General features: G+C 45.5%; 1 protein-coding gene across 12 annotated transcripts in view; it reads right to left on the minus strand.

Moving 5' to 3' along the window:
* Window positions 1-23,302, minus strand: part of DGKZ (diacylglycerol kinase zeta) — a 142,329-nt gene that overhangs the window by 17,887 nt on the left and 101,140 nt on the right. For 9 of the 12 annotated variants that reach the window (XM_081001488.1, XM_081001492.1, XM_081001484.1 and 6 more), the window contains 19 exons: window positions 22,816-22,884; window positions 20,600-20,671; window positions 20,146-20,262; window positions 19,976-20,047; window positions 17,896-17,991; window positions 17,683-17,765; window positions 16,605-16,665; window positions 15,660-15,773; window positions 15,236-15,376; window positions 14,089-14,167; window positions 10,588-10,643; window positions 10,098-10,160; window positions 9,777-9,850; window positions 9,539-9,650; window positions 8,725-8,924; window positions 7,213-7,313; window positions 6,533-6,612; window positions 5,028-5,072; window positions 4,690-4,759 (listed from right to left, as the gene is read on the minus strand). In XM_081001488.1, the coding sequence (XP_080857614.1) occupies window positions 4,690-4,759; window positions 5,028-5,072; window positions 6,533-6,612; window positions 7,213-7,313; window positions 8,725-8,924; window positions 9,539-9,650; window positions 9,777-9,850; window positions 10,098-10,160; window positions 10,588-10,643; window positions 14,089-14,167; window positions 15,236-15,376; window positions 15,660-15,773; window positions 16,605-16,665; window positions 17,683-17,765; window positions 17,896-17,991; window positions 19,976-20,047; window positions 20,146-20,262; window positions 20,600-20,671; window positions 22,816-22,884 (1,705 nt within the window). The remainder of the gene's footprint in view (window positions 1-4,689; window positions 4,760-5,027; window positions 5,073-6,532; window positions 6,613-7,212; window positions 7,314-8,724; window positions 8,925-9,538; window positions 9,651-9,776; window positions 9,851-10,097; window positions 10,161-10,587; window positions 10,644-14,088; window positions 14,168-15,235; window positions 15,377-15,659; window positions 15,774-16,604; window positions 16,666-17,682; window positions 17,766-17,895; window positions 17,992-19,975; window positions 20,048-20,145; window positions 20,263-20,599; window positions 20,672-22,815; window positions 22,885-23,302) is intronic. The other 3 variants (XM_081001485.1, XM_081001490.1, XM_081001486.1) reach the window with 1 other exon arrangement.

Consider the following 23,302-nt stretch of genomic DNA (forward strand, 5'->3'; position numbering starts at 1 on the left):
AATGGGGAGCAGGTGCTGGCAGAGGCCAGAAGTTGTTCTGGGCCGGCACCTCTGCTCCCCTCAACCCACTTTGCAGCAGATTGGGGTTTGGATTGCCCCCTAAGCACCAGCTGCTTTCTTTCTCCTTTTGCCAGTGGCGGATTAAATTCTCCTGCCTTCTCCTCACTGCAAGAAGTGAAGTTACAAGGAACCAGGCAGAGGGTCTTCTTGGTAGTTGCACCCGCCCTATCATCAGATGTCAAGGAAATAAACATCTATCTGATTTTTAGAAGACATTTGAAGGCAGGGAGGTTTTTAAATGTTTGAGGTTTTAATATTTTGTTAGGGGCAACCCAGTCAGATGAGCAGCATATAAATAATTATTATTACACAAAAGGCATTGGTAAAATATGCAGAAGATTTTGAGGTAAACAGCTGTATGATTATGGGAGCGGGGCCAAATAAAACAAATATACATCCATTGGAACAGGCCCCCAAATACTCTCATTTTGTTCACTGTATAACTATAATCTGAGGGCTCCTGGGGGCTGTGATCCGAGGGTAAGCTGGGGTGGGGACTACAGACAAAGGACTACAGCCCAGGTAAGTTGAGCCTGTTGCATTATGGGAGTTCTCCATAAGGCTGAGAGGGTAAGTGGTCAGACTGAGGTTGCTATGGCTGGGCCCTACAAAGACCGGGGAATTCTCCTTGGGAATAGAGCAGAAATAGTGAGGGGAGGGAGGGGTGTCCATGACACAAGCCAGAGCAGATTAGAGGAGTGAAAGAGCCTCGTTTATCCTGTCCTGGGGAGAGATTTACAGCCACAGAACTGTTGATGAAGGCCAGTAATTCAACCATTTTAATGAGCCTGCATTGCCCTTGAATGCCACTCCAACCTTTTTTCTTCCAACGCATTTTCCTCAGTTTGGAACATGCTGCTGGGAAACTGGCAGAAAAGAAGAAAATAATCTGCAGCCACCATATCTGAGAATGGGCTCCTCCTCGTGATATGTGGTGCACGCAAGAGACTCCCCCCCCCCCCAGTGGGACCCCATAATCATACACACAACAGCAATGCTGGCAATCTTATCCCTTTCCCTCTGGATCAGAGGCTACGTAATGATGTGATTTGGAAGAGCGATTTCCTCTTATTCTGGAGAGAGCAAGGGGCTGGGACAGGGTGAAGAAGAAGAAGAGGAGTTTGGATTTGATATCCCGCCTTTCACTCCCTTTAAGGAGTCTCAAAGCGGCTAACATTCTCCTTTCCCTTCCTCCCCCACAACAAACACTCTGTGAGGTGAGTGGGGCTGAGAGACTTCAGAGAAGTGTGACTCACCCAAGGTCACCCAGCAGCTGCATGTGGAGGAGCGGAGATGCGAACCCGGTTCACCAGATTGCGAGACTACCGCTCTTAACCACTACACCACACTGGCTCTCAGTGTGAGAGGGAAGCTAACAGTTTTGCAGCTGACTTGGATTCAAAGGTCAGCACCATACTATTCCTTGAGATCTGCACTGGGGAGTGACTGGAAGGGATCTAAAAAATAAAAATAAATAACATCAGACAACTAGGAGGGGGAGACTGGGAAAAGGCAAAATGGGACGAGGAGGAAAGTAGTTTGAAGGGAGGGTTTGTCCTTCAGGCTGTAAACACAAAAGGCGCTTGAGGTCAAATCATTCCCTACCATGTCAAGAGGTAAGAATTTAAGAAGAGCCTCCCTGGATCAGGGAGCCATCTAGTTCTGCACCCTGTTTGTAGATTGGCCAACCAGATGCCTGGGCCCTCACCCCTACTTGTGATTTCCAGCAACGGGCATTCAGAGGCATATTGCCTCCGTCAATGGAGGCAGAGCCCAGCTTTCATGGCTAGTAGCCATTCACAGCCTCATCTCCCACGAATTTGCCTGATTCTCTTTGAAAGCCATCAAAGTTGGGGGCTGTCATTACTTCCTGCGGGGTGAGTTCCAGAGTTTAACTACTGTATTTTTTGCACCATAGGACGCACCGGACAATAGGACGCACCTTGTTTTAGAGGGGGGAGAACAAGAAAAAAAAAATCTCCCCCTCTCTGCCCAGCGCCCCTTCAGCGAAGCGGCAGGAGGCGCTGCGCAGAGAGAGGGAGAATTTCCCCCCTCTTGTTTTCCCGCTCTAAAACAAGGTGCCGTTTAAGGTGCGTTCAGGCGGCTACCTTGGAAGCCTGGAGAGCGAGAGGGGTCGGTGCACACCGACCCCTCTTGCTCTCCAGGCTTCAGGTTCCTTTCGACCTGCTCTTTGGGGCTGGCGGAGGGAAGCCCACCATCAGCCCCAAAGAGCAGGTCAGGGAGCAGCGGAAAGGCGCAGCGGAGAGGCTGCTGCCATAGTCGCGCGTCACCTCTCCAGCCGGGAGAGGGTCGTGGGGCTATGGCTTCTTTAGCCCCGCACACGCTCTCCCAGCTGAAGAGGTGGTGCGTGGCTAGAGAGGCTCCTGCCATAGCCGCGCGTCACCTCTCCAGCCGGGAGAGGGTCGCGGGGCTATGGCGTCTTCGCTCCATAGGACGCACACACATTTCCCCTTCATTTTTGAAGGGGAAAAAGTGCGTCCTATAGAGCGAAAAATACGGTAAGCGCTACGTGATAGCTTGGCATCATTCCAAGTCACCCATGTTAGTCTCTTGCTTTCTCCAGGGATCTCTCTGGGTCAGTACCAAATCCCACTGAACCAGGTGCTTCCCCCATCCCTTTGGGCCCCCAAGACACTTCTTGTTGCTGCCTGCTATAATCTTGGTGGAGGGAGGCCTCATGGCTTTGAGGTACAGGGCTGCAAAGAAGCTCAACAGGCCATGCAAGTTGCTCCCCATGTCTTTGGGAACTCGTTCCAACATTGCTTACAGGGGCACAAAAGCCGCTATTGTCCCAGCCTGTGGGAGAGTCTCACACTGTTGCTCAAACCAAAACTGAGAAACGGCAGAAATAAATAAAATGTGCTAGTTAAAAGTGAAATGTGCAGTCTGGAAGGCTATAGGAACACAGAATCAACCCTTCAGGTGGTGGTGGTGGCAGGGAGGAGGAGGAGAGAGAGTAGGGGCTGAGAGAGGAGCTGGAACAAAGCTGTGTTTGTAAACAAGACTCTGCTGCCCTGCAGAGCTCTTGGGGGTTCATGCAAAAACACAGCCGGTTGGGTCACAGGCCCAGCAAAGGAACAAAACAAAACAAAACCAGCCAGTCTTCCTTCTCTCCCTCTCATTACTCCCCCAATGCAAAAGCTGTAATTGAATTTGATGTACAAAAGGAAACTCTGAATGCAGAATATTCACTGGTCCCAAAAAACTACTGCTGAAGGAGGCTGGGCGAAACTGCCACGTGTCCCTCATGCCTTTTCCTACAGAGCCATCTGCTGGAGAACAGCAAGACTAATGTAGCTGAGAGAAAACGGCACAATGTGAAAAAAATGACAAGAGACGCAAACTTCACTCCCTGCTACTACAGTGCTCTGGTGGGAGCCAGCCTCCTGCCAAGGGAATACTCAGCACTCTCTCACTGAGGCCTCGATTCTGCTCTGCTGGACCACAGAAAGCTGCCTTAGTTTAGCTGACTATTGTCTTCACCGGGGTTGACAAACGTCCTGCTCATGCACCAAATTAAGGTCTGCCAAATCACCCAATTTGGTGTGAGTTTGTGGCTGTTTTGGCCAGCCATACCCAGCTGCAGCTCACCTGATGTCAGTATGATGTCAGGTGTGAGATAGGAAAAGCCACAGCTGCCGAGGAACAACCAGGAACTGAAGAGCATGCTCTCAATGGCTCCTTGGCAACATGGCTTGTATTTGGAGCTGTTTAAATAAAGCACTGAATGCAAGTTCCGCTGCTCTGCAGTGGGATTAGATCCACCTGATGTCATATGATGCCAGGTGACTGACAGGTATGCAGACTCAGCCACCTATTCAATATGGCCTGATGAGGGTTGGCTGGTCACTTTTCGTAAGGCCCACCAGGCAAAAGTGCTACCTGCAGATATCAGGGATTGAATCTGAGTCCTTCCGCATGCAAAGCATGGGTTCGATCACTGAGCTACGGTATTTACCATATAAAAGACCATAGAAACAAATAAATGAGGACCTTTTAGGTGGATTTATTACAATCTAGCCCCTATAACAAGTCCTAAAGCAGCAAGCCCAAACTACCTGCAGCAGGAATGGGAAACCCCGGGCCCGTGGTCAAAGGAGGCCCCACTCAGACCTCTCTATTTGGCCCTCAGGACTCCCCAGCCCACCCACTCTCTCAGCAGCAGAGGACATGTTTAACACACAAAATGCCGCAAGTTCAATCCCTGACAACTCCAGGTAGTGTTCAGAAAGTCTCCTGGTCTGACCCTCTGGAGTGCCACAGCTGGTCTGTATAGATAAGAGAGAGCTAGATAGATCAATGGTCCGATTGAGGCAATGTCTTGTGCTCCTTTGTACTCAGGAGAAGCAAAGGAAATAATTCAAAAGGCAACATGGAACAAGTGACGTTTCCAACGGTACTGACCAGCACTATTTGAGCTCTACATAAAACAAAATTATAATTATAATTATAGAAATATATTCCATTACAGCATCAATGGCTCTGGCAACAAATTTCCGTAGCATTAGTCATGGAACCTTTGATGCACCGAGCCCCCACCTACTGACTACAGAGTTAGTATATATTTACATATCCGCTCTACACACACACACATACGTATGTACTCACAGTCCAGGAAGCACCACTTGGGGGACAGTTTCTGGCATGACAATGTCTTTGGTTTGGCTCCGTCCCCTTCCTGCATCAAAGCAAGCAAAAAAGAATCAGGTCTCCTTTCCTACCCTCTTTTCAAAGCCTCTTCTAGCTTGTTCCAGCACAGATGCCTCAGGTGGACTCAAGACACATGCTTTGACACAAATCGGAAGGCACAGAGCACATGGATGGAGCTCAAGACAGATGCACTGGACAGATACTGACGCAAGTTCATCATGCACAAAAAAGGCAGAAGGGGTGAGGGGAGATAAGTCTTTCAACAAAGGGGAGGTGGAGACAGAAAAGATACACACCTCTGGAAACAGGCTCTGAATAGTGGAAGGGCCTGAAGGAAAATCCTGTGGAAAGGGAAGGAGCTGGGTTACCGCTACCATTAGGATATGCTTGCATCCCCATAGCTGTAGGAACCTGCAGGGTGCTCCTCACATCTTCTGGAGCAGCCAGCCTCCATATTGGCCAGTGTAATCCAAAAGCAAGATTGCACAAGCACCAGCCAGGAAAATGGTCTCAAGTGTGGGAAAGAAATTTAGGAGGACGAGGCGGAAAAGACAGCGAATCCATGTGCCATGGCAGTCCAAGTGCCCTAGTTTCACAATGAGCTTCAGGCTATGTTGGCCTTCCCAGCTGGACAATTTGATCACAGCTGCTTCTCATAATCATTGTTATAACCAAAATCAAGCTTGAGAGGTTCCAGGTTTTTTTGCACTGAACACTATATCCACATCCGGTGCAGTGTGTTTTATTACCTGCCTGACACCTAAGGGCTGGACAAAGGGCAAATCCGTAAAGGCAGGTAAAGGGAGGGAAAGAGAGAAAGTAGTTTACGGAAGATTGCCCATCCATCTCATTTACTTTGTAACCAAGCTCCAGGGAATGGATTTCTCCATGCATTTATTGGCTTGAGCCAAAGCAGGAAGTCAACAACATTTCCCAGCTAAAAAAAAATATTGGCGTGTCACAAAAGCTGCCAGGTAAGGTGCAAGCTTCACTTAGAACTGGAGGCATCACAGTGATGCGGAACAAAATCCTTGTAACTAAAACACTAGGCAAGATAACTGAAATTCTATCCAGGTTCGAGGCATGAAGCAGTTATTATATTTGCAAAAGACTTGTTACAAATTAGAATGCATCCAACGTAAGTCACAGAGTAGACTCATTAAAATCAATGGACACAACTCATTTCATTTATTTCAGGGGGTCTATTCTGAGTATCAGTTAGTTGGTTATAACCCTGGAATATTTCCTCCAGCATATAAAGCAACGTGGGAATGAGCCTGCACTTACCTTGACCCCTGACTGCCTTCCAACTAGGAGTTACCTCCTTGGGTTACATCAGAACCGAGGACTTTTTTATTTATTTATTGTAGGTATATTTGCTTGGTTTCATTGAAATCCCCAGGGCATCTTACACTGAATTCTTTCCTTTTACCCAAACGACACTGCATACAAAGCCCAGCTTTGTTACTTCTGGTTTTGTTCATGTAGGTTAACAGCTTTCCCCCACATTTCTTTAATTGTATGGGGCAGGTGGCAGCGGGGATATTTAGGCTGACTCTGAAACTATGCAGAGGCATAACTAAACTACTTCCTGTTGCTCTGTATGTTATGAGTCGTAAGCAGAGGCAACTCCTGCTGCTCCGTCAACTGTTAAATTTCATTTGAGGGGCAGTTAATTACAACTGGAGAAGCACAGATACTATGGCAGCAGGGATATCCAAGTGGTATGTCACTTGAACAGTAGTAGAAATATAGCAAGGTTACACTCTCCCCTTCTCCAAGTGTTTTGCTTGCATCTCACCTCCTGAAGCCTCTCAATGTGCGTCCGGCATATCTCCAAGTCACTGTCTCCTGGCACAACGATAATTCCCAAGGGCACAGCTGGAAAGTAAAAATCAAGAAATACCACTGAACCTGCTAAATACATTCCTGGCGTATCAAGTATTCACTGAGCAGAAGCTAGGAGACAATTCATAGATGCAACACCAAGGTTGCATGTTTGATCCCCTTATGGGACAGCTGCATATTCCTGCACTGCAGGGGGTTGGACTAGATGATCCTCAGGGTCCCTTCCATCTCAAGCATCATACCATCTCACAATGCACACAGGAAGCTACTTATCTGGAGGCATCTAATGGACAAAATCTTTGTGCATGTGGAATTTTAATATGTCAGGGAGAAATGCTAGACTAGAAGCCTTCTCTCACAGATGTGTTAGCTTTGCGCATACAGGGAATTTTGATGTGAGGGGTCTTTTTTAAAAAAAGACTAATTACATGGTAAGATGCTGCCATGCTAGAGTAATACATTTGAATAGGCTGACAGAAAGGCAGAAGGTGCCAGCGACTTGCCCACATGCTGTATTGTTATGGACAAAGGTGTGCAAGTATAAAATGGCTCCAGAAAGTTCCTTCAGGTTGTTCTAGGCACCCTTTAGCTAAAGAGGCTCCAGCAGCCTGGGCTGTGGAACCAGCTACTCACAGGCCTCCTTGAGCTTCTCCTTGTCGTAGTGAAGTGCTTCGTAGTCGTGCATGCCAATTCGGCTTACGCGGATTCTTAGCCGTTCTGGAACGGGCTGCTGACTGTTTGCGCAGCAGGAAGGAAAAGTGCTGATTTAATTAAGGTGGGGCTGCTTAAGGAAAGGAAGACAGCATTGTTGTGGGAGGGAAGGGAGGGAAAGAGGGGGAGATATAGGGTGGGGGAAAAATTCCAGAATGTGACACGAAATCCCCATGCACAACAACAACAACAACAACAACTATTAGAGTAGCATTATAGAATTAAAAACTTGTTATCTGGCTAGTGGACAGGAACTCAAAACAACAGTTGCATTTGCAACTGGCTCTTCAGCACTAAAATGGAGAAATCAGAAGAAAAAACAAAGTGGCAAACATGACACCCCGGGCCCCCGTTATGTCTCTAGCTGTGCAGGTTGCTTCCATAACACTGGCCCCAATTGCCATCTCCCATGTACAACTGCAGGCAGGCCAGAAGGACAGGAGGCACAATTTCTGGCTTCTTTGGGAATGTGCTTCTTTATGCAAGAATGATAGAAACTTGAAACGGGCCTCATGGGCAATGTAGAGAGGCAGGAGACCAGCATAGTCTCAGTACTGGGACAGAGCTGAAGATGGGGGTTAAATGTTGCTAGCTCAGCACTACAATGCCAAATGGAAGCGTAACAAGCAGCCATGTAGATGTACCTAGGACAGGAAAACAGGCTTGCCCAGAAGGGTATGAATGCCAGGAAAGACATAAAGCTTTCACAGATCGCCCCCTCACCCACCTTTCATTATGCCTTGAATGGGATAAGCAGCATAATAAAAACCTTCCTTCCCACCCACCCCCTCCCAAGCAGTACAATGTAGGAAGCTGTGCACCTAAGATCTTGTGCCACTCATTAGTGTCTAGGAGTCTGTGATACAACTCTCCACTCCCTTCCCCAAAAGAAAATATAGCAGAGAAGGAACTTTGCTTCCACAGAGCCCTCTCTGTGGGCTCATATAACCCTGCTTCCTCCATTAATCATTCAGCTGCTTGCCTTTAGGACTAGGACAAGGCAGAGCCTTCCTGATAAAGCAGTTGAGAAAAGGCAGTTACGCTTTTATGGTTGCGGGGGGGGGGGGGAGGGTGCTCAATATCAGTGTTTTTTGGACTTCAGAAGACTCAGTGCTGCATAGCTAGAGAACCCAATACATTTGTCTGTAGAGACTTTAATTCTGTTGGGTTTTATATATCTTACATTTCATAGTATTAGAACTTGCCTTTAGGATGGTTTCCAATACATTTAAATCCAAACCTCTGGGATATAGTAGGATAGAAATCCCACTCAACTCAGCAGCCAAGCTCACAGCAGGCAGTCCTGCTAAAGGATGAGGAAGCTCTAAGGCTCGCCTCCATGCAAAAAGGTTTATTACACTTTGAACAGGCAAAGCCACCTTCACTCCCCGCCCCCAAGCCTTGGGGGTGGTCCCTCTGTCAGGTAGAACGTACTCATTAAGCAGAGGCATGGAGTTGCGCCTCTTGGTCTTCTGCACCATGTTGGCCTGGTTGCGCAGGGATATGCGAATGCAGGAAGCCCCCAGCTTGCAGGGCTCTCCGTCCACTTGCATGGGGATGGCCTTGGATGTGGTCAACAGCACCTCCCGACACTGGTGCAACCGCTCTCCGTGGCCGCCCACCTGCAGTGCTGCCTACAAAAGGAAGAAGAGTGTTGAACAGGAAGGGCTAACCAATGAGCAACGTCAGCGGGAGATTGCACATGACCTGAACCTGGGAAAAGAAATGTTTTCCCATTACCAGCAGCATCTGAGGCTGCTGTGCAATGACTCAAATCAACAGCCTCTCCAGCCTAGTATTCCCAACTCTGACTTGCAGTGGCTGCCCAGAGTTCCTAGTTCCTGCTTCTTCTGAGGACTCTTTAATGTTTAAATAGAGATGCTAGCAGATGAACTTGGGAGCTGAAACCACACGCATGACGTATGTCTACCACTGAGCCAGGGGAGTGGGCCAGATGACTCTCGAGACCCCTTCCAACTCGACAGTTCTATGATTTTATCTAGTCTAATACTTGTGTCAGACAGCTCTTCTGGGCAAGCTAATAGTTAAACATCAGATCAAGAGGCTGGCACTGTCCTTGTCAGCTAGGCAGGCTTAGCGGCATCTTAGTTGGTCTTGCTTACTTGTTCAGGTTGCACCAGTGTTAGTGTCATAGAGGCCAGAAATTCCAGTCCCCACCCCAAATCCAGCTGCATCTGCTGTCCTTGATGACCCCAGAGATCAGCCATCAGGAGCTGCCCTGGCTTACCAGGGATGTCATGGTGAAGCCGATGACCTCAAGGCAGCCGTCATCATGGCGCTGGGGTTCAAAGTCATGGTGCTCCCCGGGGTTGCCCCAAGGCATGGTGCCTGCGCAGTACCTGCACATAGACAGGAAGGAGGGAAAGTGTGTTGGCGGCAGAGGATAGCACACCTCTGATCCCTGAGCGTTGGAAGGGAGTTCAAAGGAGGGGGAACACTCCCCGACAGGGAGAGTTACCACTCACCTTGGAATGTTTAGGAAGACGAGGCATTGTGGCTTCAGATCTTGGATTTTGGGGGTCAGGTCTGTCCCATCACACTAATGAAAGAGGAAAAGGCGACAGCCAGCTGTCAAGGCTGGTTGCAGCACAGAAGAACCTCAGGCGTTCTTTCTATCCCTTTCATGAGGGAACAAAATTCTTAGCGCCTTGATCTTTCCCAAAGATGCATTTGTCCTCTCGATGCCTTCCGCAGGGTTTATCTTTAACACGGCAGCAGAATGACCTTCTCAACCCAATCAATAACCAGTGCCCTCCAAGCGCCTGTTGGCCCCACAGCTCACTCACCACCACTTTGATGTGTTTCGCTAAGTCTCTGGAGCTCCCCATGAGGAAATCGGAAAACGCCGTCTGCCAGAAGAAGAGAAACCGAGTTAGTCCACAGAGGCTGACCAGGCACTGACTAATTTCAAATGGCACTCTTGAGAAGCACTTTGATCCCCACTCATCATGTTGCCTTGGCTCCACTAACCTCTTCGCTGCTGGAAACAAGGCATGCACCCCAGTCAGGATTAAATCCCATCTCCCCCCCCTCAAATGATGTCACCAGTGATGTCAGTTTATGGGTGGGCGGATTAGGGGAACTGACCCCCCAAGATTGGCCCACAGGGCGGAATTTCCCCACCCCTGTTCTAAAGGCTTCCCTGGAAAGAAAAACATTACAGTATGGCCTGCCCTCCAGATGCTCCACATGTTACAGTGAAAATCTTTGGGGACACACTGAGACCAAGGCAACAATTCCTAACTGGGCTGTGAAAGGACATCCCAGTGAACTTACCCCAGCATAGAACATTTTATTCCTAAATCGGCTGTTAAATTTCTCTGGATTGGCCTCTGCAGAAAAAAAACAGGTTGCTATGGGTTAGTTCCCCTTCATGGATCACTGCCTTGCCGTGGCGAAGGGGCTTGAATAACTCAGAGAAGCTATGAGCTATGCCGTGCAGGGCCACCCAAGATGGACAGGTCATAGTGGAGAGTTTTGACCAAACGTGATCCACCTGGAGCAGGAACCGGCAAGCCACTCCAGTATCCCTGCCAAGAAAACTTCATGGACAAAGACAACAGGCATATAAAAGTTATGACGCTGGAAGATGAGCCCCTCAGGTCGGAAGGCGTCCAACACGCTACTGAGGAAGAGCGGAGGACAAGTACAAGTAGATTCAGAGCTGATGAAGCGGCTGGGCCAAAGCCGAAAGGACGCTCAGTTGCGGATATGCCTGGAAGCGAAAGGAAAGTCCAATGCTGTAAAGAAAAATATTGCATAGGAACCTGGAATGTAAGAACCATGAACCTGGGTAAATTGGATGTGGTCAAAAGTGAGATGGCAAGAATAAATATTGACATCCTGGGCATCAGTGAACTAAAATGGACGGGAATGGGCGAATTCAGTTCGGATGACCATCACATCTACTACTGTGGGCAAGAATCCCGTAAAAGAAATGGAGTGGCCCTCATAGTCAACAAAAGAGTGTCAAAAGCTGTACTGGGATGCAATCTCAAAAATGATAGAATGATCTCGATACGAATCTAAGGCAGACCTTTTAACATCACAGTAATCCAAGTTTTTGCACCAACTACTGGTGCTGAAGAAACTGAAATTGACCAATTCTATGAAGACTTACAACACCTTACAGAAATGACACCAAAGAAGGATGTTCTTCTCATTATAGGGGATTGGAATGCTAAAGTAGGGAGTCAAGAGATAAAAGGAACAACTGGCAAGTTTGGCCTTGGAGTTCAAAACGAAGCAGGGCAAAGGCTAATAGAGTTCTGCCAAGAGAACAAAATGGTCATCACAAACACTCTTTTCCAACAACACAAGAGACGACTCTACACATGGACATCACCAGATGGGCAGCATCGAAATCAGATTGATTATATTCTCTGCAGCCAAAGATGGAGAAGCTCTATACAGTCAGCAAAAACAAGACCTGGAGCTGACTGTGGCTCAGATCATCAGCTTCTTATAGCAAAATTCAAGCTTAAACTGAAGAAAGTAGGAAAAACCACTTGGCTGGTAAGATACAATCTAAGTCAAATCCCTTATGAATACACAGTGGAAGTGAGGAACAGGTTTAAGGATTTAGATTTGGTGGACAGAGTGCCTGAAGAACTATGGATGGAGGCTCATAACATTATACAGGAGGCAGCAACTAAAACCATCCCAATGAAAAGGAAATGCAAGAAAGCAAAGTGGCTGTCCAACGAGGCCTTACAAATAGCGGGGGAGAGAAGGCAAGCAAAATGTGAGGGAGATAGTGAAAGATACAGGAAATTGAATGCAGATTTCCAAATATTAGCAAGGAGAGACAAGAAGGCCTTCTTAAACGAGCAATGTAAAGAAATAGAGGAAAACAATAGAATGGGAAAAACCAGAGATCTGTTCAAGAAAATTGGAGATATGAAAGGAACATTTCGTACAAAGATTTCCATAATAAAAGACAAAAGTGGAAAGGACCTAACAGAAGCAGAAGACATCAAGAAGAGGTGGCAAGAATACACAGAGGAACTATACCAGAAAGAAATGGATGTCTCGTATACCCCAGGTAGTGTGGTTGCTGACCTTGAGCCAGACATCCTGGAGAGTGAAGTCAAATGGGCCTTAGAAAGCACTGCTAATAACAAGGCCAGTGGAAGTGATGGTATTCCAGCTGAACTATTTAAAATTTTAAAAGATGATGCTGTTAAGGTGCTACACTCAATATGCCAGCAAATTTGGAAAACTCAGCAGTGGCCAGAGGATTGGAGAAGATCAGTCTACATCCCAATCCCAAAGAAGGGAAGTGCCAAAGAATGCTCCAACTACCGCACAATTGCACTCATTTCACATGCTAGCAAGGTTATGCTTAAAATTCCACAAGGCAGGCTTAAGTAGTATGTGGACCGAGAACTCCCAGAAGTACAAGCTGGATTTCGAAGGGGCAGAGGAACCAGAGACCAAATTGCAAACATGCACTGGATTATGGAGAAAGCTAGAGAGTTCCAGAAAGACATCTACTTCTGCTTCATTGACTATGCAAAAGCCTTTGACTGTGTTGACCACAGCAAACTATGGCAAGTTCTTAAAGAAATGGGAGTGCCTGATCACCTCACCTGTCTCCTGAGAAATCTCTATGTGGGACAAGTAGCTACAGTTAGAACTGAATATGGAACAACTGATTGGTTCAAAATTGGGAAAGGAGTACGCCAAGGCTGTATATTGTCTCCCTGCTTATTTAATTTATATGCAGAATTCATCATGCGAAAGGCTGGGCTGGATGAATCCCAAGCCGGAATTAAGATCGCCGGAAGAAATATCAACAATCTCAGATATGCAGATGACACAACCTTGATGGCAGAAAGTGAGGAGGAATTAAAGAACCTTTTAATGAGGGTGAAAGAGGAGAGCGCAAAATATGGTCTGAAGCTCAACATCAAAAAAACGAAGATCATGGCCACTGGGCCCATCACCTGCTGGCAAATAGAAGGGGAAGAAATGGAGGCAGTGAGAGATTTTACTTTCTTGGGCTCCATGATCACTGCAGACGGTGACAGCAGTCACGAAATTAAAAGACGCCTGCTCCTTGACAGAAAGGCGATGGCAAACCTAGACAGCATCTTAAAAAGCAGAGACATCACCTTACCAACAAAGGTCCGTATAGTTAAAGCCATGGTTTTCCCTGTAGTGATGTATGGAAGTGAGAGCTGGACCATAAAGAAGGCTGATCGCCGAAGAATTGATGCTTTTGAATTATGGTGCTGGAGGAGACTCTTGAGAGTCCCATGGACTGCAAGAAGATCAAACGTATCCATTCTTAAGGAAATCAGCCCTGAGTGCTCACTGGAAGGACAGATCGTGAAGCTGAGGCTCCAATACTTTGGCCACCTCATGAGAAGAGAAGACTCCCTGGAAGAGACCCTGATGTTGGGAAAGATTGAGGGCACAAGAAGAAGGGAACAACAGAGGACAAGATGGTTGGACAGCGTTATCGAAGCTACAAACATGAGTCTGACCAAACTGTGGGAGGCAGTGGAAGACAGGAGTGCCTGGCGTGCTCTGGTCCATGGGGTCACGAAGAGTCGGACACGACTAAACGACAACAACATGGGTTACTTGTTGAAAGGCATTTGTTGTACCTTGAAGCCAACTCCTTGTCACTCCCCCCCCCCCCCGATTAAGCCCTCTGCTTTCAGCTCATGACCTCCAAAATCATAGGTGTGGTTTTCCCACAGGAGGCCATCCCTCCAAGCATGGTACACTGAGAGCAATGGCCACATCCCACCTGTTGTTGATATTTACCTCGGGACTCGTGGAATTCCAGTGTCACCCGGGCGTCAAAACCAAGGCTGAAATAATTGTTGAAGACATCAAGAGGGAGCTAAAATTGAGAGTGAGAGGAAACACCACTAAATCCGAGGCTCTGATGAAGGTGAAATGACTTTTCAGCTATTCTATAAATACCCATATGTGACTAAGCAAAGCAGAATTCAATGGAAAAATGCTCTCCTACCCATGAGGGGGATGGATGGGGTGAAACAGTAGCTAGGACAACAGTGTTTTGTCATAGAAGTGCCATGAACATCAAGAGAGAAGGGATGAACAGCCCTGGAGTGGGGAGCCTTAAAGAGTGCTTTAAGGTAAAAAGTAGAGACTTTAGAAATATACCATGGTGGGGTTTGTTTTGTTTTTGTTTTATTTTTCATTTATAACCCCCCCCCCCAAAAAAAACCACCTTTCAATGATCATTCAACAGTATTTCTAACATTTTAACCTTGACTTCCCTCCTCCTCCTCTTTCTGCAGTTCTTTAAAGTTTTTTTTCCTCCCCCCTGCATATCCCAATTGTTTCCACTTATTCTTTTGATCATCTGTTATCATATATGTTTTAGAAACTGCAAGTTTTTACATAATCCTGTTAGTGCCTTAATCTGTTTGAAATTTGCTTGTAAATATTCAACAAAACATTTCCATTCCTTAATAAAAAGTTTGTTGTCTTGATTTCTTAATTCTTCCAGTTAAGTTTCACCATTTCTGCATATTCCCTTAATTTCTGTAAGCCATTCTTCTCTGGTCCAGACTTCTTCTTCTTTCCATATTTGGGCAAATATCATTCTAGCGGCTGTAGTTGCACACACAAATAAGTTTCTATATTGTTGAGGTAACTCTGATCCCACAATCCCCAAAAGAAATATGCTGAGGTTAACCTTTTCACACTGGGCAAATTGGCTATCCTCCTCCTTTCCCCATCTTACTTTCTTCATTGCTATCCTACTTGCTTACTTTACATACATGGAAAAAACCATTAGGTTAGCTAGGGGCAGTTGCAGTTGCCATAACACACCTCACCCACCATGAAAGAAACCAGACAGAAGCATACTAAGTATATCTTTGGTGGGGAGACTGTAGCAGCTGGCCCTAAAAGGGCATGATGGTGTTGTGGGCCTCACCTTGTCTGCCGCCGTCTCATCCTTCTCTTCAGCGTTTGCCTCAGGATTTGGCTCCACCTGCAGACTCCAGCGGTCCAGCTGCACAATCTCCCCCTCTTCTACGTGCGACAGGATCTTTGACAAGGGCTCATCCGTGTAACCCTGTGGGTCGAGATGCTCTCCGTGAAGGACTGACGCAAGATAGCGAGCAGTAAGTGACCTCCTTTCGGGAAGGGCTGTGGCTGAGTATCAAAGGTCCAATCCCCAGCATATTAAGCAGGGCTGGGATAGACTTATTCCTGGAAACCTGGAGAGCCACTGCCAGTCACTATAGATAATACTGGGTTAAGAAGGACTAACTCAGCACATTCCATTTAATCTCACACCCCACTGCTGACCTGGAACACAGTAAAGTCTAGCATTGGTACCAAACTGGCAGTCTTACCCCACCCCAGTTCAACGTCCTTGCCAGGTCGTTTCCGGTCCCCAGGGGAAGAATGGCCACAGGCGGTGGAGGGTTCAGGCGCAACTGGTCCAAGATGGAGAGGATCCACCCCACCTATTTAGCCAAGAAAGACAAAGGTTCAGACAGAAATTCGGCTGGGAGCTTCCCTTGCTTTTGTTTTGGCACATGGCTGTTTTCTCAATATAGGCCAAACTCCAAAAAATGGCAAAAAGAGAGAAGCTGTTAGGAACTGGGGGAAGACCCCATGAGTGGCTACTAGGCCATACATTGCCAGTTAATCTGGTTTGGAACCGACTGGTCACAAGCAAAGCAAAAAAAGAATTATCTGTGAATACTAAAGAGTTATGCAAAAGCAGCTCATAGTTTAGAGAGAAGTGGCATGTTGAATAAAGGTCAGCAGGATAGCAGTACCTGAGCAGTCACTGCAGTGATTTATCCACCAGCCACGCTAATCACAAAACCACCAATGCAGGCCTTGCTTACAAAAACCACTGTCACTAGCATGCAATTCAGCTAGCATCTTGGTTGAAGAGGAAACACACTGCATCTTGGGCAATGTAGTCTTGAATGATGATGAGTGTGTTATATAACTTGGTGGACCCATTCTTCTCATTTGATTTAGAGCCAATGAACTGTCTCTTAATTGGCTATCCATGACTGCTATCCATGGTGGTCATGTTCTATCTGCACTGTTCAAGGTGATACACCTCCAAATGCCAGTTGTTGGGAATCAAAAGTAGAGATAGTGCTGTTGCACTCAGGTCCTACTTGCAAGCTTCCCAGAGACATCTGGTTGGCCACTGTATGAAGAGTCCTGGGCCAGATGGGCCTTTGGCCTGATTCTGGTCCTCTTGCGGCGTTATGACATAAACCCTGGCTTTCTTCATAACTCATCAAGTGCTCAAAGGGATCGCGGCCACTTACCGTACCATCTCCCCCACATGCCAGAATTCGTAGGTTGTGCACTTTGCGATACATCTCCAACCTGCACAAAGCCCAGAAGAAGTGATAGTTAAGACGACAAGAACGGAATGCACAGCATCAACAGGAAGCAACCCCTCGTTTTCATATAATCTTTCAGAAATGTAGAAGCCGAGTAAGAACCCATCAAGACACAATTGTCTTTGGAACCAATCCTCAATCTGGCACAATCTTCATGCTACCAGAAAGAGCTGTAAGAGGAAGAGGGTACTGGGAAAGAAGGACTGTAATGATGTTATTTAGACTAGGAATTCCCAACCCCACTTATTTGGGAGAAAGCTCCACTAAAATCAATAGGATTTACTTTTGAGTGGACATGGGTAGGACTGCACTATTAGATTCTCCTTCCTCCAGGAAGCAGAAGGTGTCCTGGTTATGAGTAAACAGTAGTTCTTTTTCTGCTGCACTTGGGCACTAACTGAAAATAAGCATAGCTGCTAGGGACTTGTGTTGAATTTGAGAAACGAAGGTTCTGCCCTGAAGTCTGCTTCATTATCTGTGTGTGAAAAGTCTCTCTCTTAGCCCAGGTGGCCCCTTCAGATGTTGCTGAACAATAATTTCCATCACCCCTGGGCATTGGCCAAGCCTGCTGTGGCTGATGGGAATTGCAGTTCAGCCAAAGATTCCCTAATTCACCTCATAGGGTTGTTCATTTTGTTCTATTCCACTCTTTCTTTAGACCATTATCAGCACTTTTCAACTGAAAGTACTTCACTGTATATCAAGCAGTACAAGTACCACCAGTTGAAAAGCCCTGCTTTATACAGTCAACAGTAGCTTAGATTGCATGGGCCATCCAGCTTCAAAAATGACAGAACATCAGGTGTTCCCACTCTTCTGATACTAAAGTGCCACTCTCTGCTCCTTGGAAGAAAGACAGGATGCAAATGTAAATACACACACACACACACACACACACACACAGAGTATGTGGAGACTTTCCAGGAATTTTAGTCCTGTGTCTTTTAGAAAAGGTCTCCCTACTGGGATGGGGCTAAGACTCGTTCAGACAGATACTCACGCTTCTTTGGGGCCTCCCTGGCTGAGATCAAACACTTGTCGAGGGTTGAGGTACCACATAAATGACTGGATTATTTTTGTTCCCTGAAAATTATGGAGAAAGAAGAGAGTCAGGAAATTAGGAAACAAACTGAAGAAGGAAGGGGCTAAAATACAGATGTGTCAGCATATGATCTGAAACCAATGGAATAAAATGCTTGAAAAATACACTTACCTGATTCCCACCACTTTTGGGGTTCACAAACACAAGCAGTGGCTTCATGAGAGGTGCTGGGACAGGCTTGATGACAAAGGGTTTCCATCGCCCTTCCTGCAAAATAACATCAGTAATGATTAAGGATAATGACCCAGATTACGGTGAAATAAGAGCTTATGCACAGGAAGCTCAATTGGTTTGTTTTTGTAGGACCCCAGTTACTATCACCATTAAAGTCTACATTACTCTGTCAGTACAAGTCGCGTAAAACTGGACAAACATGCATGATCTGTTCTTCATGGGCAAATATAAGCAGGGATGTATTTTGGCTTTGGCAGAAGTTGGAGTTCAATGTTCATTTCTGGTCAAGGCCTCTGGAAACAGGCATAAATATAATGGGGAAAGTTGGGCCACTGGAAGCTTCAACCATCGGTTGCCAGCCTTCTAGGTTTCATTACAAAAGCATAAAGTTGTTTTCAGCCTTTTGGGCTTCAATCCCCACCATCCTGAGAAACAAGCTGGCTACTTTTGGACTGCCACTAACTGCTCAGGTAGGGAAGCAAAAGGTCCCCAAGCCTTTAATCCCATGTGATCAGTTAGCAATACTTAGGATTTATTGACAATGTGGTATCAAAGCAGCATTAACTAGGTTCTCCTCCGTTCAAAAACAATACTTAAATTCAGTGACTAAACCTTAATGATTTAAAATGTATTGCATGGTCCTCCATTTGCTGCAGTGTCTCTCTGCTAACGAGTCAAGAGCCATCCTGTTTACTTGAAAGGCATATGCACACAGCACGCTTAGTAAACTGACAGCTGGTAACTATGCAACTAAACTGTACATTATTAGTGATCATCAGAGACTAGTAATTCTATGACAGAAATGGGGAATCTGTGGCCCTCCAGATGTTTCTGAACCACAACCCCTATCATCCCTGGCTAGGGTTGATCAGAGTTTAGGTCCAACTCTCATCCATCCCAGGGTTATATTATAAAGGAGCCAAGGGAGGGGGTGGAGGGACGTCAGGGGATTCAAGTAATCCCATACTGTGGATTCAATACGGATTGTATATATAGCTGTTTTAAATGTTTTGTTTTATGCTTTTTCTTCTTCTTAAAAGTAATGCTTTTGTTTTTGTGAAAATTAATAAAAATATTAAACAAAACACAAATCCCAGGGTCCCTATCTTTGGAAAAGCAACTGAATGTGTTACTGAACCGCATTCCCAGCAGAAATAGACTAGAATTCTATGACTGACCCCTTTTCTCCTAGAACAGCACAATGAAATGTTGAAGCCTTCAGTCAACCAGAGTTTCCCAAGGTAGCAACCATGACTTCCCAGTTTGGACAAAATGGGAAATTCTGCTTAACTGGAAACTTCCTCATGTTGCTGAAGGGTGCTGCAAAGAGGATGCTTGAGCAATCAAAATGCTCATACATATGTTTGCTTATTAAGCCAAGATAAAATCATTGAAAGACAAATTATGTCTTCCAAAATTCATCACAGATTATATCAGAGAATTCATCATAACTGTTTTTATCTTGCATGGTTGATCATCAGTGTAAGAGGTGGGTTTCTCCATTTTTGTGTGGTTTTATACATTTAGTTACAGCATTTAATCCTTCTTATGTTTGTTATGCCACCTTTAAGTTAAAAATGGATTTTCTATATACAGTACAATTATTGGTTTATAATGCAAGTATTTATATTATTACATTTTGTTCAGTTCTTAATTTTTAAACAGAGAATGCAGTTTCAGAGATTCCATTTGGGAGATTCCATGCAATTTCACTGTTTTTCTTGAAACTGAGGAAAATCAAAATACCTCCTCTATTTTGATATGTTAGTTAGAATGCTTGCTATTTGTAAATTAACCAAGCAATTGTTTATGAGAGCACAGATTATTTTTTTAAAGTGTTCCACTTCCCCCAGCTTGCTAAAAACATTCGTAAGTAAAACACTGGAGAAAAAACCCAAACACTAGTCTATTGCCTGGTATTTTTGCCACTGATCTCTCAGCACCACCACCTCTTCAGTTTGCCTCTTACGCCCCTTCTAGTTCTCCGTCTTTCCCTATCCCAGTTCTGTTCTCTGACCTCAGGACCCTTCTTGCTGGATTTCCTCCTGAACGATGTCCTCTTTTTCTTCTTACTTGACTTTAGCGGGTTCTAGAGATGAGGGAAAAGAAGAAGCAATGTAAACGAGAAGCTGGTTTAAATGAGGCCCCTGTTTTAAATGCAAAAGGAAACCCGAGGGGGCAACCTACTTGGGGATGCCGGACCCGTAGGATCCAAGTGGGGGGGATGACAACAGCGGCATGTGCCCCTAGTGAGCAGGGCTCCTCAATGTGCTGCAGCATGAAGCATGAAACTTTACTGTGATACTGAAAGGAAAGGAAAAGGAGAGAGCCAGTTAGTGTCTACAGAACTGTCCTGGACAACCACAGTCTTCAGTATGTCTGTTCCAAACACTGGCCACGTCTACCCACGCAGCAGAATGATGTAGCAATCAGGGGGTAAAGTGATAAGGAATGGGCTGTACCACTTTAGATTGCAGGGGGCAGGATCACCATTTTTAATGCTCCCCTTACTTAATAAAAAAAACGAAACAACAAGAAGACTAGTACTTCCAGACTCTGGGGCGAGGGAGGCAAAGGAGGCAGAGGTGTTTGTGTTTAGAAAGGGAGGGCAATTTAGCAAACAGATACATGCTGCACTCACTGCTTGCTTACACCAGGAACAGCTGATGGCTACAATCTCCTTGCTGTGAAAGGCGAATTTTTGCTGGAAACCCTGCACAGGGAGACAGGAAAAAAAAGGGAGAAAGTTGCATGTCACTTCAAGTTTTGTTTTATATCATAGCAATAAACCCGTGGTCCATGAATTTACAACAACAAAGAGTCCTGTAGCATCTTAGAAACAAATAAATGTAACGCAACTTGAATATATTGTGGACATTGGAGCAGAAAAGACTATTTACATATGTGACCACGGCTGAGCGAAAGTTATTGACTCAGAGATGGAAAGGAGATAAAGTCCCGACCAGAGAAGAATGGCAGATTAAGTTGATGCATTATGCCGAAATGGCAAAAATGACCAGAAGAATCAGAAATCAGGAAGACCAAAATTTTAAAAAGGAATGGGGGAAATTTATAATTTATCTTAAAAACCATTGTAATCAGTTAAAATCATTGGTAGGATTGGAATAACACTTGTAGTTTAATCGTGAATTTTTGATATAATGGAGATGTAAAAGGTTTGAATTATTATAAAAGATGCAGGAGGAAATGACTAACAATAGGACCCATAAAGGGGAGGAAGGAAATCAAGGAGATTATTTGGAATCTTGTTTTTATGTTGTATGCTGGATATGTGCTTGTAAAACCTTAATTTGAAAAACCAAATAAAGAAACTTTTTTTAAAAATAAAAAATAAACAAAAATAAAAATGTATTTATATCCCACCCTCCCCAGCCGAAGCCGGGCTCAGAACGGCTAACAGTAGTAAAAATAACACAGTTTACATAAAATCACAATCAATTAATTGAAATATATTCTAAAATCAATTCATTCTAAAATCAATTCAAAATCAAATTAATGGCAACCATTGGGCTAGAGGATTACCAGAGGAGGGGGTCAGGCTGTGCCTTGGCCAAAGGCCTGGTGGAACAGCTCTGTCTTGCAGGCCCTGCGGAAAGATGTCAAGTCCCGCAGGGCCCTAGTCTCTTGTGACAGAGCGTTCCACCAGATCGGGGCCACAGCCAAAAAAGCCCTGGCTCTGGTTGAGGCCAGTCTAACCTCCCTGTGGCCTGGGATCTCCAATATGTTTTTATTTGTAGACCGTAAGGTCCTCCCTGGGACATACCGGGAGAGGCGGTCCTGTAGGTACGAGGATCCTAGGCCGTATAGGGCTTTAAATAAAGAATATATTGTGGACAAATATCCTTCATCAGACACATAACTCTTGTCCCAATGTGGTCCTATAGTCTTTACAGGAACAAAAGGAAGTGTATTTCCCCTCCTACAGTCAGGGCTTTCCCCCTGATGAGTTCTGGCACCTCTTTGGTGCATTCCGGCACCACTGTAGCATTGCGGCATGGCGCTTGGGACTGCACGACAGAGGCTGTGGGTGGAACAGTGACTGGTGGGGCGCGGAGAGGTGAGCTCAACAACTTTGGGTGGGTGTTTCCCTACGTTTCTTAAAATGGTCTGTGAGTGAGAAGCTTGCCATGAATCTCAGTTATGACACAGGGGTGGTTGTTGCTGCTGTTGTTAATGTGATTATATAATTATATAACAATTATAATATGTTGCTGTTGTTTGGAGAAGGAAAACTCTGATCCCTCAGCGCCTTGAGGAATATCTTTGGGAGAAGAAAAGGCTAGGGAGTAAACTCTACACAAATCCAGATTAGAGTCCCTAAGACTGTTGAATGGCGCCTTATATGCCTCCTTCCAGCAACTCCTGAAGCCAAGCTGGGGTCAAATACATTCGGTGCTCCTCATGCAGTGCTCTGACTTCACCCCGCGAGGCATACTCTATTGTCTCTCGAGACAAACAGATGCCAACAATGATAGCAATTTATTTCTAAACCACCCATCATTTGAGAATCACAAGGCTGCATACGACAATAAAATTCTACATATATATATTTTAAAGCCAGGCAATTCAAAACAAATTGTGCAGAAGACTCAAGTTCTCTCAAAAGCCTGAATAGACATGCCTTCAGATGGAAACAAAGAGGTGATACTGAAGAGGCCTCAGAAAGATGCGAAGCAGTGTCAGAAAACAAAACTTCAGTATTGCTTCCCAGCAGCTGAAGCGCCCTGATATAAGCTCAAGTTGCGTAAGAATCTTGATCTGAAAAGTTTTTTTGCAGATCCCAGTTCCAGCTTCATTGTACCCTTCAAGCTATATCCACACAGGTTTTCCCCTCACCTTTCCACACTGTCGACATTTCCCTTCCTGACGTCTCCGGTGTACCCAATGATGCCGCACAACTGTAGGCTGTGGAGAAACATGTGAACAGTTTAAAGGTCAAGGAAATGGGAGAGACACATATTCCGTCCCCTGAGCACACATCTAGGCTGGGATGCTTAGAAGCCGAGGCCTCCAATGCTGCCTTGACAATCCAGAACAGAGTAAGCCATCTTCACCTTCCCCTGCTTCAGAACCCCCTCAAACTCAGAAAGTATGCCTCAGAGCCAAACAAGGACAAATGCAGAGCACTTCCAAAGGAAAGTATTCAGTGCCCATTACTGAAGATGAAACAAGTACTTTCTTTTTAAGATGCACCAAACCCAAACTATTCAAAACGATATTTCATGGCACTGAATACAAGAATAGTCTACCATCTACATATCTGCCGTGAGTAATACCTAAAGGCTATGAGCAAGCAATCCATGTTGCAACACAGAGAGATTAT

The sequence above is a fragment of the Podarcis pityusensis genome (genome assembly GCF_964106645.2).
Source record: "Podarcis pityusensis genome assembly, chromosome: 1".
Taxonomy (NCBI): domain Eukaryota; kingdom Metazoa; phylum Chordata; class Lepidosauria; order Squamata; family Lacertidae; genus Podarcis; species Podarcis pityusensis.